We start from the raw sequence: 13221 nt of genomic DNA, 5'->3' as shown, positions 1-13221 counted from the left end.
ATCGTGTGATCAAGAACCCAAATGGCAAGATATCTGTCGTAATATAGTGAGCCTATAATCTAATCCTAGCAAATATATAAATCGCTAGGTCGATAGGCTCTCCATGAGCGACGCGTATCATAAATTGTGCATGATTTATGCCAACCTTAGTCTTGTGCTGCCAATGATTAATGTTGTTGGCAATGATTATGTTCATGATCTTTAAAAAATCAGATAAATCAACTTGTTTGATGCTCTTGGTCCCATTATAGGGAGAGCATGATCTGAACTCATAACTAACTATCAAACCTCATGATCATCACAGCCATCGAGTCCATCTATATTAGTGCCCTCATCCTCAATCATCTCCCCATCACCATTAGATGTAGAATCTCTAGGCACCACGTTTGGATATACAGTGGGTAGTTGAGCGATACTAAGAAAATCGACGACTACATTTACTGAAAATGTAACCGATACACCCCAGATCAAGATCGTGTATGCAAGATCTTGTCCATCCTCTCTTCTTGGTCAATGATTGGTTCCTAACCACACTTTATAAAGATAGTGGCCAGGAACGTCTTCCTAACGAAGATCCTGAAAGTCTAAGAGTTTCACTTATCGCTCTAGTAATACAGTCATCTCTCAGATTTCTTCGCTGGAGGGTTGCCCTTACTTGTCATGCTTTTTCCACTATAAGCCATTTTGAACCTAGAATTTTAAAAATAATACTAAGAAAATTGGTTATAAAATGTTATAAATGAACCTACAAAAAATTGCCTTACTAAAACAAGTACAAACTATTTTGTGTGTACATCATTCGATCAAATCATAAACCATTTGAACGAATATTTGCTACACGTTTGAAGTAGAACATATTGTTCAAACGGGCAATTGGTTGTTATTCGAAGAAGAAAATATGTAATCGAACGCATTGTTTAAGCAAATGTTTGAACATAAAACCGTTCAAGGCGATGGATTTCTTTCGTTCGATCGCTTTAAAACACATTCAAACTATTTCTATATCAAACTTAGCTATGATTGAGTCAACTCAGTGGCCATTAAAAATTTAAAACAACAGGAATTGGTGGATTCCTTTCATTTTTCTACAAATAATAAGCATACAAGGCCGAGATGAGCATGGAGGCATCCCGACCTTGTGTTTTTCGACCACCTACGGTGTCCAATGGTGAGAAATAAATCTAAAAGCAATCCCTATTTTGTACAAATAATCAACCCAAACAACTCCAAATCAGCCCATTAAAAGCATGTATGTTGTTTACCTGTTGAGTCGAAGTTGTGGTTCACGACGATAGCCGAAATGGTTCTTTGGCGTTCGAACTGCAGAAGAGAGCTGGAGGTTTGGGCGTTTATGAAATGGTGCGAATGATACCGCGTCCCGTAAACTATTATATGTGTAATACTGATCGAACGTGATTCCAATGGATTCAATCCCGATCAAAGGTCTAATATTCGCGTTCGAACAATTTTGCTCGAATGATTTCTTCAACCATGCAATTAGCGTTCAAACACTAGCACACTGTATAAAACCATATCAAACCGGCAATTAAGGTTGTACACTAACGACGTTGCATGGCCTTCATTGCCGGTGACCATTACTATTGTAGAGAGTGCCGACGGCCCTCTGGGTGGTCGAGAGTTCCCTCCGATGGGTCCATGACGTGAGCCCGAGGTGGATCTCGAGTGCACAGGACGTGCACCCATCGTGCTGCGTGCCATGCATGGCCAATACGTGCACAATAGTTCACGTGTACAGTGCACTTGAGTGCATCTTAGTGCACATGCGCCCACGTTCCCGTTTCTCTTTGTGCATAGTGGTAGAGACGTGCATGGTACTGTGCTCTCCCCTGTGCACGGTACATAGTACTCCTGACATATGTAGTGCATTGTGCTAGCGACTCGGGAAGTATTTATGTAAGGACAGACTGCCTTTTACGTGAATAGTACTCGCTTGTGCATATTGCATCCTAATCAGGAAAACTGACCAGACTAGATAGAAAATCATGTTGGTCTATTTCAGTCCATGGTGTCCGAGAAATTCGATTTTCGGCTCTGTCCTGGGATGTGGTTTTTTAGGACCAAACCGAATTGTTTTTTAATATAAACTTTTTAACTATTATATATATAATATAGTATTTTATATAGTATTTATGTAAGTAAATTATATAATTTTCATCTAATCTATCAACATTAACCATATAAATATAAAATAATATATGTTATCAATTAACTAGTATATTATATGATAAAATAAATGATAATATATGTTATTATATGTAGATATAGACTCTAGTATTTACACCTAATTAAAGTAATTAGGTAATTATTTTTTAAGATACCTAAGTTGCAAGTAAGTATGAGTAATCTATAGACAATGAAATTATTTAATATTTATTAACTATATATAAAACGTTAGAATTTTAATATAGGTCATTATGAATACTAAAATACTAAGGTAGTAACTATTAACATCATAAATATAATTATAATTCATTACTTTTTTAATAAATTAGTTACATAATCTACATTAAAGGGCTTGATTAACTTTAATTTTACTCATTTAATTAAATTTTTGAATTAATTTATCTGCCAAAAAAAGAAAAGAGGAAAAAATGTTCCTAGCTCATATGGACCGAATAAGAATGATTGGACCAACCAGATTGATAACTAACGGTCTAGTCCAGTCTATAGGTGTAATTGGTCCAGTCCAGTCTGGAAAAGGGTGGACCAAGATTTTCGGTCTTTGACCCCCTCGGATTGGACTGATTACACCCCCACTTGCGACCAAGAAACCATAGAAAATGGTTTTTGCCACTGTTTTGCCACTTACTGCTATGATTGTAGACCACAACAATAGCTTTGCTACTCATCATCCCATGTTAATGCATAAAAAACTGCATAACTGGCCAAAAGGGGACAAAGAGTCATTCCTAACCTACTATGATTGAGCCCATCGACTCCTTCCCGAATGTAACCTGCATAAGGCGGTTGTGGAGCTCAGAGTCCCGTTAACTCTGAAGGCTTGTTCCCGAAGGTAACCCGCTAGCAGCGGTTATGGCTCAAGTGTGAGACTCGGCGCGAGTCTAGGGATTCATATCAGCGTGAAGGTCGAAAAGTCAAGAGACTTGTGTCTGAATGACTGTCTGGCAAGTCCTTAGATTGGTGCCCAACCCTCATTCGTGGTGAATCAAGGGACTCAGCTTATAGCACAAAGGTCGGCAAGTCAAGAGACTTGTGTCCGAGTAGTTGTTTGGGCAAGTCCTGGGATTAGTGTCCGGCTTAAATTTCGCAGCTAGTTTAGGGACTCGGCTTGGCAGCCTGAAGGTCGGCAAGTCAAGAGACTTGTGTCCTACTGGTCGTGTGGGCAAGCCTTAGGGCTTTAGACTGACCAATGCATCGTGGTGAGTTGGGATGAAGGTCAGCAAGTTAAGGGACTTGTGTCCGACCGGTCGTATAGGCGAGCCCTGGGGCTCTAGCTAGACCAATGCATCGTGGTGAGTCAAGGGACCAGGTTAGGCTGGCGCGAGAGTCGACAAGTTAAGGGACTTGTGTCTAACTTTTGTGTCGCAGCAAGTCAAGGACTCAGCTTGGCTGACGTAGATGCTTTTTCGTGCTAAAAAAGTCAACTCGGTTAGCATAAATGACTCAAATCACAAGGTTGGAAATGTGTTGATGAGGCCTGTGGGTTGTCATGTTTTGTCGATGAAGAAGAATTAGGTGCTGGCAATGCTAGGCAATTTATTCGGAGAGGTTTGGTTACTGTAGTCGATTATTGCTTGACAGAAATAGACCGAGAAAATTTGGGTGAGCAACTTGGTGGAGCATGCTGAGAGAGCAAGTTGGTAGAGCACGTTCCATGGGCCATGCAATGAGTGCTGGAGGAAGGGTTGTTACTTGTTCTCCATTACGTGTACTGTGCATGGCTCATGCATGGTGCACGTTCAACATACATGGCACACACTTAAACACTGATTGTTAGTTATCGGGAAGTTGCCTGCCGAGTGAGGTGATTGTGCCTGCATGCATATTAGTGCCAGACAATTTGTCCCGACCGAGTTTTATTGGGACGTCTGGGTAGTGCCCGGATAGAGCTACATAGTCGGTGTTCCGCACCACAGGAAGCAATTTTGTTAGCATGAATAAAATTCACACAACATTTGAGAGAGACAAACCAAGGATTTTAGTTGTTGCAGTCAATTTTTGCTGCCTGTAACTGGTAGCTATTTCTTCTTAGCTTACTCTTCTTCCATTCCTTTCTCCCTCTTTATTTTGTTTTATATTTGTTTTTAATTTTATTTTTATACCGCTGAGGGAATTCCTTGGTGCTGAATGCCACCAACTAGTGGGGGCGCTATAGCTTCTGATTTGTTACTTAAGCAGTTGGAGCAAAAGGCTTCATGCCTGCACAAACTTGGGCTAGCAACTTTGGGCAAGCAACTTATATTCTAGCATGTTATGCTGGCAAGCTTAGGCTAGCAGACTCTGGGCGAGAATGTTGGGAAGTTCCTGCTCGTACTATTTATGGTCGACTAACTTGTGGGGTGGCTGAGCAGAGTTGGTTCCCGCCACTGTGAGGCCAAGCAAGGTGCATGTAGTTGTGTGTGGCCGAGGATCATGTGGCCATGCGTGTGATGGCTGAGAAGATTTGGCGCCTGCCATTGTAAGGCTGAGCATGGTATGGCTGAGCGAAGTGTGGTCAAGCATGTGATGGCTTAGAAGAGTGGGCACCCGCCATGCACTGTGTGGCCAAGCAAGGTGCATGTGCTGGCTGAGAAGAGTGGGTGTCCACCATGCACTATGTGACCAAGCAAGGTCTTGGGCTAAAGAGGTGGTTGCCCCCCACTTAGTAGGTGACTGAGCAAGACTGTGGGCCAAGGAGGTGGTTGTCTGCCACCTGGTGGGTGATCAAGTAACACCTCGGACCAAGGGGTGTTTGCCAACCACTTGGTGGTCGAGATGCATGGCTCGCAGAGCATATCACTGACGACAGAAATCGCCAACGGGTTTGTTAGTGCTTGGCAGTGACGTCAGACCAAGACAGAAATAATAACAGGCTCGAGGTTGTCAGTTGAGAGCCTCATGTTTCTAGTCGTAGTGAGCACGACACAGTATCGTGCTCGGCAAGCTCTGAGTTCACTGGAGATGTCTAATTGGAAACAGAAACCTCCGGCCAAGTGGTGGCTCCCGGAGGGTCAGACAGGCGCACGGTTGGCCTCCATGAGCCTCTTGGTTGCGTGGGGAAACGTTCAGCTACTGCTCACCATGCACAACCTTCATTCCCAATGACCATTACGGTAGCAGAAGACAATGCCGGTGGCCTTCTGGGTGGTCGGGAGTTCCTTCCAATGGGTCCACGACGTGAGCCCTAGGTGGATTTTGGGTTCACAAAATGTGCACCTGTCATGTTGCCATGCATGGCACACGCATGGCCGGTACGTGCACTATAGTTCACGTGTACAGTGCACTTCAGTGCATCTTAGTGCCCATGCGCCCTTGCTCCCGTTTCTGGTTGTGTTAATAGCAATGCCAGAAGCTGTTGGGCAAAAGTGGGTCTTTATTGTAGAAATTCTGGTGGATTTTGGAAGCACTCATAACTTCTTAGATCCATTGGTGGTTGCGGCAGCTAAATTGAAGGTGGAGAAAGATATGGGATTGAAAGTTCAAGTTGCAAATGGAGCAAAGATTATCAGTTAAGGAAGATGTGTTGAAGTTGTTAACATTCAGGGCTCTTAAGTTTATAGTTCCATTTCATGTCCTCACCTTAGGAGGATGTGACATTGTTCTTGGAGTTCAATGGCTTAAGACATTAGGTTCCATTAAATGAGACTTTACTAACACGTCTATGGAGTTTCAGGTAGGTGACAAGAAGTTGTTATTACAAGGCCTTGTTTCTGGAAAAAGTTGAGGTGGAAGCTGGGATGAATATGTTAAAGTCCTCTTTTGTGAGGAGACAAGGGTGGCTTTTACAATTAGTAGCAGTACTTGGGGGGGGAGGGGTGGAGGGAGATACAACCAGAGGTTGAGAAAATCTTGTAGTAGTTTAAGATTTTTTTTAATACCTCCATCTCTGACTTTTGATCATCAAATTGTATTGAAGAATGGATCTGCTCTAGTGTCAGATATTCGGTAAATATTCAGCATGCCGAAAAATCGTCTTTCTCCCACCTCCGGTGTAGAGAGTAAATCAGATTCCACAAACGACGCCAACTGTTGATGTATAAAAAATTACACAACAGGCCGGAGAGGGAGAAAGAGTCATTCCCAACCCGTTGTGATTATTCATGCCTCGATCGATGTGGTATGGTGCCCCTAGCAGTGGTCCGGTGCGATCGTATGGTGTCGGTACTGTACGGCGATGTATAGAAAACAAATGCAAGGAAAGTAAGAGATTAAGACACACAGATTTATGTGGTTTGACATAATACCTACGTCCACGATCGTTTGTAGAGGAGAAATCCACTATGATATGCTAATTTATAGTCTCTCATAGCATCTCATTTCTCACTGTACAATAGAGATCTTTGATGATATATTTGCTAGAGAAGGCCCCCTCGCTGGAGCTCCCTTTCGAGAGGTTGAAGAAGTCGAAGTCCCCAAGTCGTCTTGCCCCTTGCTTTTTATCTAATTCTCATTTCGCGTGCGCCTCGGTAGTGCTGAGAGAAGTTCACTTTGCGTGTCTGACCCCCTCTCCCCTTCTCACTTTTTCCTAACACTGTCCCCTTGCCTCCTGACACTATCCTCCTTACCTCATGACACACTCTTCTCCCTTACCTTCCTACTTTTCCTATTGTCTCCTAGTGGTAGCCTGTGGAGTACTGGGTCTGGTCTTGGGTCTGGATATTTTATTCTCTTCATCCTACATACCACACTTATTTTTATTTATTTTTAATTTTGTTTTTGTTTTATTCTTTCTAAACTAGTTGAATTGATCTTCTACTAATTATTCATACACTATACATTTGGTAAGAGAAAAAGAAAATAAATTATGTGTGGCTTGTGGTATAAAGATGATAAGTAGAATTTTTTCATTAATTTTTATTAACTTCAGACAACCAGCCACTTTGCTTGACTGATGAATTTGTAATATATATTAACTTCATGAGACATCCACTTTTTTTGACTGGTTTGTAATATATACAACCATATGTCATAATTAATATTGGATGTGAGACTTACTAAGTCTCACATTGTTTAAGTATGACTATTATATTACATTGGTCTCGTATATAAAAGTTGGCCTAGGAGGCCAAGACAATAAAAAATATAATTCTAATGAGTTTAAGTTCTTGTTGCATTTATAAATTTTAATTTATAATTTTAATTATATTATAACTTGGGTTCAAAAAAATATTTTTGGACTTAAAAATAATTTTTCACAATCAATGGGTTGGCCGGGGGAGGGGGGGGGAGATGACATTTTACCCGCCCCTGACATTGGGGCGGGGTAAAAAATGCCATCCTCGCATGGTGCAGGGCAGGGCGTGGGGAAGGGTCCCCCTATCCCGCATCATGCTGGTATCATCATTATATATTAACGTCATAAGACGGCCACTTTTTTTGACTGGTTTGTAATATATACGGCCATATGTCATAATTAATATTGGATGTGAGGATGTCATTCTGTAAAAACTTCAAGAAAATGTTTTTATTTAGAATATAGTTTAATTTGTATATCCTTAATTTATCGATAAAGAGAAAAAAAGAAAGATGAAAATTAAAAAAGTCCTAACTGCTGCATGCATTATTAAACTCTACATATATATAAAGATTGTTATGGGGAAAAAAATGCTTAATTACTAGAAAATTAGATAATTGCGAAAAGTACATGGATTTGATTACAATATATAAGAACTATATATATATATATTTATTGCAAGTTGATTAGTTTGTATATCTGATCTTGTCAACACTTTAATTGTACATATGTATTGATTGAACAGCAAAAATTAAAATAGGGGGAAAACTTCTGGCTTCTTCAAGGATCGATCAAAGAAGTCGCTAATTAATTGTTAATCCATTAACATATTTTGAACAACCTTGGTAGCGAGCTAGCATTACTTACAACTATAAATTATTAACTACCCTATTATTTGCGTACCAGAAATACGTAAGTACTGAACTTAGATATCGTTTGGATGGTGAATTAAAACAAGATAAATTAAGATGAAAATTGAATAAAATATTATTATAATATTATTTTTTCATATTATTATTGTTTTGAAAATTGAAAAAAATTAAATTATTTTTTATATTTTGTGTCGAAATTCGAGAAAATTGTAATGATGAAATGAGATGAGATAATTCTACAAGAAATGTTGCCTTTCCCGATGCCAAGAATCACCAGGAATTAACCCAAAAATCGCTGGAAATAACTTTTCTCAACAATTTTTAATGCACTGAATGTTCATCGCAATTGTTTACTTAGTTATAAGTTAAACTAGCGAACGGCAAAAATCTTTGCAAATAGTTACTTTTTTCGACGATATATTTTTTTTTTTTGCCGTAATTATTAAAAAAATCGCTGGAAAAGGCCTTCCCATTTAACGTTAAATCGTTGAGGAAAGTTAATTGCAGTAAAATATCTCATCGCAGAAAGTTAACAAAATCGTTGGAAAAGCCTCGCTATTTATCCAGCAATTTTCAACGATCATCGCAATTAAGTTTTTCTAGCGAATAATGGGCATTGAAAAGAGTATTTGTGGCGATATATAGTTGCCGCAAATAAGATTATATGAGGAAAAAATTATTTTCAAGGAACTGTACTCGCGTACCAGAGATACCCTATTATTTGCGTACCAGAAATACGTATTATTTACTACCCTATTATTTGCGTACCAGAAATACATAAGTACTGAACTTAGGTGCCGTTTGGATAGTTAATTAAGAAGATATGAGTTAAGATGAAAGTTTAAAGTTGAATAAAATATTATTAGAATATTATTTTTAATATTATTATTGTTTTGAAAATTAAAAAAGTTAATTTTTTTTTAATATTTTGTGTGAAAATTTGAAAAAATTGTAATGATAAGATGAGATGAAATACTTTCACTATCCAAACGAGACCATAATATTAGATATAGATATGAGCAGTGCTACTGATCTACCGCTCAGAGTGCACTGCTCAAGCTAACAGCTAGGCTAAAAATATATTTTTTTTTTCAATTTTTTTATTCAGATTTTTTTTATTATTTTAAAATATTTTTAAAAAATATAAAAAATCTCAATACACTAATAATGACTTCTTTAACTATTAAATAAAGAAAAATATTAAAATAAATGAAGTGTCAAGATGAGTACTAAATAGACAAAATAACAATTCTCGTATATATATATATATGCAAGTAGTAGTTTGGCTGCGCGACTACCTACGTATAACTACTAGTAGTAGTACTATATATTTAATGTTTGATATTAATTTCCATCTTTCTTTTTAATTGATTCCGTTTTGAGTAGTACAGCCAAAGTATTATATTTATTGATTGTGGTATGTACTTTCGCGGACGTGGCCGCAAATTCTTAATGAGTAGCTTCAAATTTATACAAAAATGCTAGAGTCACCGTACCGATTGGTCCCGAAAAATTTATAAGCCGTGCTAGCTAGACTGAGTGAATGACATTAATTAACAGCCATCGTACGAGCATGCATGCAGCTTCTTCTTGCTTCCAAACGTTTACGTAAACATATATTCCTGATAAGAAGTTCGTGCGTGTGTGTGTATTATATATATATATATATATATATATATGTATGTATGTATGTATACACGAAAGTAGTAGAAGTAGAGGTTAAAGATCGATCAGAGAGAGAGAGAGATCGATCATGGGAAGGGGACGAATTCTAGCTCTCCCATATCCTGCACAAGGACATGTGAGCCCTATGATGGCCTTTTGTCGTGTACTAGAAAAACATGGTTTCAAAATCACATTTGTGAACACAGACTTCAACCACAAGCGTATCGTGAGAGCCGGGGTTGGGAAGGATAGCCTAAGCATGGGTTCGAACAACATTAATTTTGTGTCAATCCCAGATGGATTGGATCCTGAGGACGAGAGAAACGAACTTGAATTCCCCAAGTTGTGTCAATCCATGTTACTTACCATGCCTGCAAAGCTTGAGGAGCTCGTACGAGGCATTAATAGTAATGCTGCTGCTGCATCAGGTGGTCGTGGAGGATTAGCAGGTGGTACTGATGATGATGACGATGACAAGATTACTTGTTTCATTACCGAGTTTGGTATGTCGTGGGCATTGGAAGTCGCCGATAAGATGGGGATTAAAGGAGCTGCCTATTATCCTATGTGCACCACTTTTTGTAATGCAACGTCATTTTTTGCACCAAACAAGGAACTGGAGGCCTTTCTAAACTCCGATGGTAAATTAATTAAAGATGATCACATCTCTCTCTCTCTCTCTCTCTCTCTCTCTCTCTCTCTCTCTCTCTCTCTCTCTATATATATATATATATATATAAATATATATCTTTTATATATGTTTGACATTTAATAATTATTAAGATATTATTTTTGTGTGATTTATTTTTATATTTTAATGTTAAGATTCTGATCTTTAATTATCTATAAAATAACGATAAAAACACAACTACTTTTTATTTCAAATTTCAATATTAATCCAGGAATCAAAGGATGCGGGACTGATCAATTGCCGGAAGAGGTGCAAAAGATACTGAGTCTCCCAACAGGCGATTTAGACACACTGAAGATCATATTTGAATATTCGGCACGAAACCTTAAAGCCATGGAAAAGACGGAGTGGTGGCTTTGTAATTCAGCATATGAACTGGAGCCGGATGAGTTTGCTAAGGTTCCAAGACTACTACCAATCGGCCCAAATCTGGCAGAGATCAGTGGGAGCTCGAGGGCACAGTTCTTCCAAGAAGACTCCTCTTGCCTAGAATGGCTCGACCAGCAGCCACCCTGCTCAGTCATATACGTTGCTTTTGGCAGCGTCGCAACTTTTGAACCAACCCAATTCCAAGAGCTAGCTCTCGGACTTGACCTCACCAACAGGCCTTTCCTTTGGGTGGTGCGTCCAAATATCATCAATAGCTCAAGCTGTGCATTTCCAGATGAATTCAAAGGCACTCGTGGGAAGATTGTAACTTGGGCACCTCAACCAAGAGTCTTGAATCACCCCTCCATCGCCTGTTTTCTAAGCCATTGTGGTTGGAATTCCACCATAGAAGGTTTATCAAGTGCTGTGCCTTTTTTGTGCTGGCCCTTCTTTGCTGACCAGATCACTAACAAGATGTGCATTTGCGATGTGTGGAAGGTTGGAGTAGGATTTGACCCTGATGATAATCATGGAATCATTCGGCGCAGTGAAATTAAGAAGAAGGTTGATCTACTGTTCGGCGATGATAACATTAGGGCAAGATCTTCACAGCTTAGGGACACCGTCCTGAGCACTACTGCGGAAGGTGGTCGGTCCTCCAAGAATCTCAACAAATTCATCAATTGGCTCAGGGAATAATGAAGATAGATCGATGATCATGAGCGTGCTAGCTAGCTGGCCAGTGCATGCATGCTTTTTAATTATATGAAGTTGAAATTTCCGTCAGGGAAGAAACTCGATCTTGAGAAGACGAAGCAAATAAAATATATATATATATATATATACACACACACACAACACACACACGACACACACACTAGTAAAAGATGTTACGTGCCTTAGGCATGTATGCCCAATTGAATGTTTTCTATGTTTTTATCTCATTAATAAAATACCTCTTTAATTTACAGAATTTTTACAAGTAGGTTATAAAAAAGTTACAAATTTAACTAAAATGTAATTTTTTTTTCCTTTTAGCCAATCACTCATTAATTGAAATCTACATTAAATTAGCTATCACATAGTTTATAATAATAAAATATTATTATTATTTATTATTAATATTTCTTTAATTAAATTATATAGATGAACATTACTTATATTATAATTTGTTATAGGATAAAATTATTGCATTATTATTTACTTTGGACGATGCATGATGGATGTTTTGATCTGTCATCGGTGAGCTACAGAGAGTGAAAGAAAACAAAGAACTAGAAAAATTTTGTACTTTCTTTCATTTCCTATACTCTCTTACCCAGCAACCAAATAAAGAAAAGTTAAAAGAAATACCTTACAGTTAAAAAACCTTTTTTTCTCTCTTCTCGCATTTCCAAGCAAGCAAACAGATTAGGTAAAAAAAAATCAAAGTGGCTCAAACAATGAACAACTAAAATTCCTCAAAACCCAAGATTAGCAACACCATTTCTCCCTCACGCCACCTCTCCTCAGCAAGCCGTGGCCTCCACTACTCCAGCCCAACTCAATGTCCCTCTCCCATTCTCTATCTCTCAACTCGCGACCTCCAACCCTCCCCGTGCTGCCACCAACTACCTTAGACCGCCAAGACCCATGTCCAAGCCCACCTCTCTTAGCTACTGTCTTTGTCCCCTGCACCACCAAGAGAAGACCAAAATAAGAAGAAGATGCAGAGAATAGATCTATCACAACGTGTAAATAAAAAACAAAAAACCTAAAGTCAGATCATCTTCTTTGCATCTTCTACGAAAACATGCAAAAAAAAAAGTTATCTATATTTTCAAAAAATTTATACCCAAATCATAGCGGCACCAAGAACAAAAAAGACCCACTCCTACTTCTTAAATAAGGTTGCCGGCTGATGGAGAGAGAGAAAGAGACTCAAAAGAGAGAGATGAGGGAAATAAAATATCACTTCACATAGTATATTAATGCTGCAGTACTGGACATGCGGAAAGTAAATCACAAAAATAATAACAAAACCGTAACAAGAACCAACCACACATGGCTCAGATGAAAGAAATAAAGTGTCAAATTACATGTATTACTGTTCATTCCTTTTTATCCGTTTATAGTCCTTTTTAAATATAAGGATATATATATATATATATATATATATGTGAAGAATCTGGTTAATTTGCAATAATAATGTTATCTGACCTCTTTAAATAATTGTTGATCTTAATTTGAATAAAGTAGTGGCGTACGTACGTACTTTTCCTCGATCGATCCAGCTCGATCCTTTCAAGCCCAGTCTATTAAATTATCACATGTCGTTTGGTCATGGCAATTTGAAATGTGGAGGAAAAAGAAGAAGCTATTTGTCCGTACGGATCAATGTGGCATGCCGAGTACTGGTTAACTGGTGTGCTGGGCGTCATCATAAATAT

The 13221-nt window shown here is 38.6% G+C and overlaps 1 protein-coding gene across 1 annotated transcript; it reads left to right on the top strand.

The window, feature by feature from the left end:
* Positions 1-9780: 9780 nt before the first annotated feature.
* Positions 9781-11633, top strand: LOC108986436 (UDP-glycosyltransferase 83A1-like). The gene is made up of 2 exons (XM_018959048.2): positions 9781-10373; positions 10635-11633. Exons 1-2 carry the CDS (start codon positions 9821-9823, stop codon positions 11489-11491), a joined length of 1410 nt encoding a protein of 469 aa, XP_018814593.1. The 5' UTR covers positions 9781-9820; the 3' UTR covers positions 11492-11633.
* Positions 11634-13221: the final 1588 nt, after the last annotated feature.

This window comes from Juglans regia, chromosome 10 (assembly GCF_001411555.2).
Source record: "Juglans regia cultivar Chandler chromosome 10, Walnut 2.0, whole genome shotgun sequence".
Taxonomy (NCBI): Eukaryota; Viridiplantae; Streptophyta; class Magnoliopsida; order Fagales; family Juglandaceae; genus Juglans; species Juglans regia.
Note: the sequence above shows the minus strand (reverse complement) of the source record. Positions and strands in the feature narration are given on the sequence as shown.

What these genes read in the sequence shown, in the direction of transcription:
- LOC108986436 (XM_018959048.2), top strand. Translation starts at nt 9,821, where the DNA reads ATGGGAAGGGGACGAATTCTAGCTCTCCCATATCCTGCACAAGGACAT. An exon ending in GGCCTTTCTAAACTCCGATG is followed by an intron (nt 10,374 to 10,634) that starts GTAAATTAATTA and finishes ATATTAATCCAG; the next exon opens with GAATCAAAGGATGCGGGACT.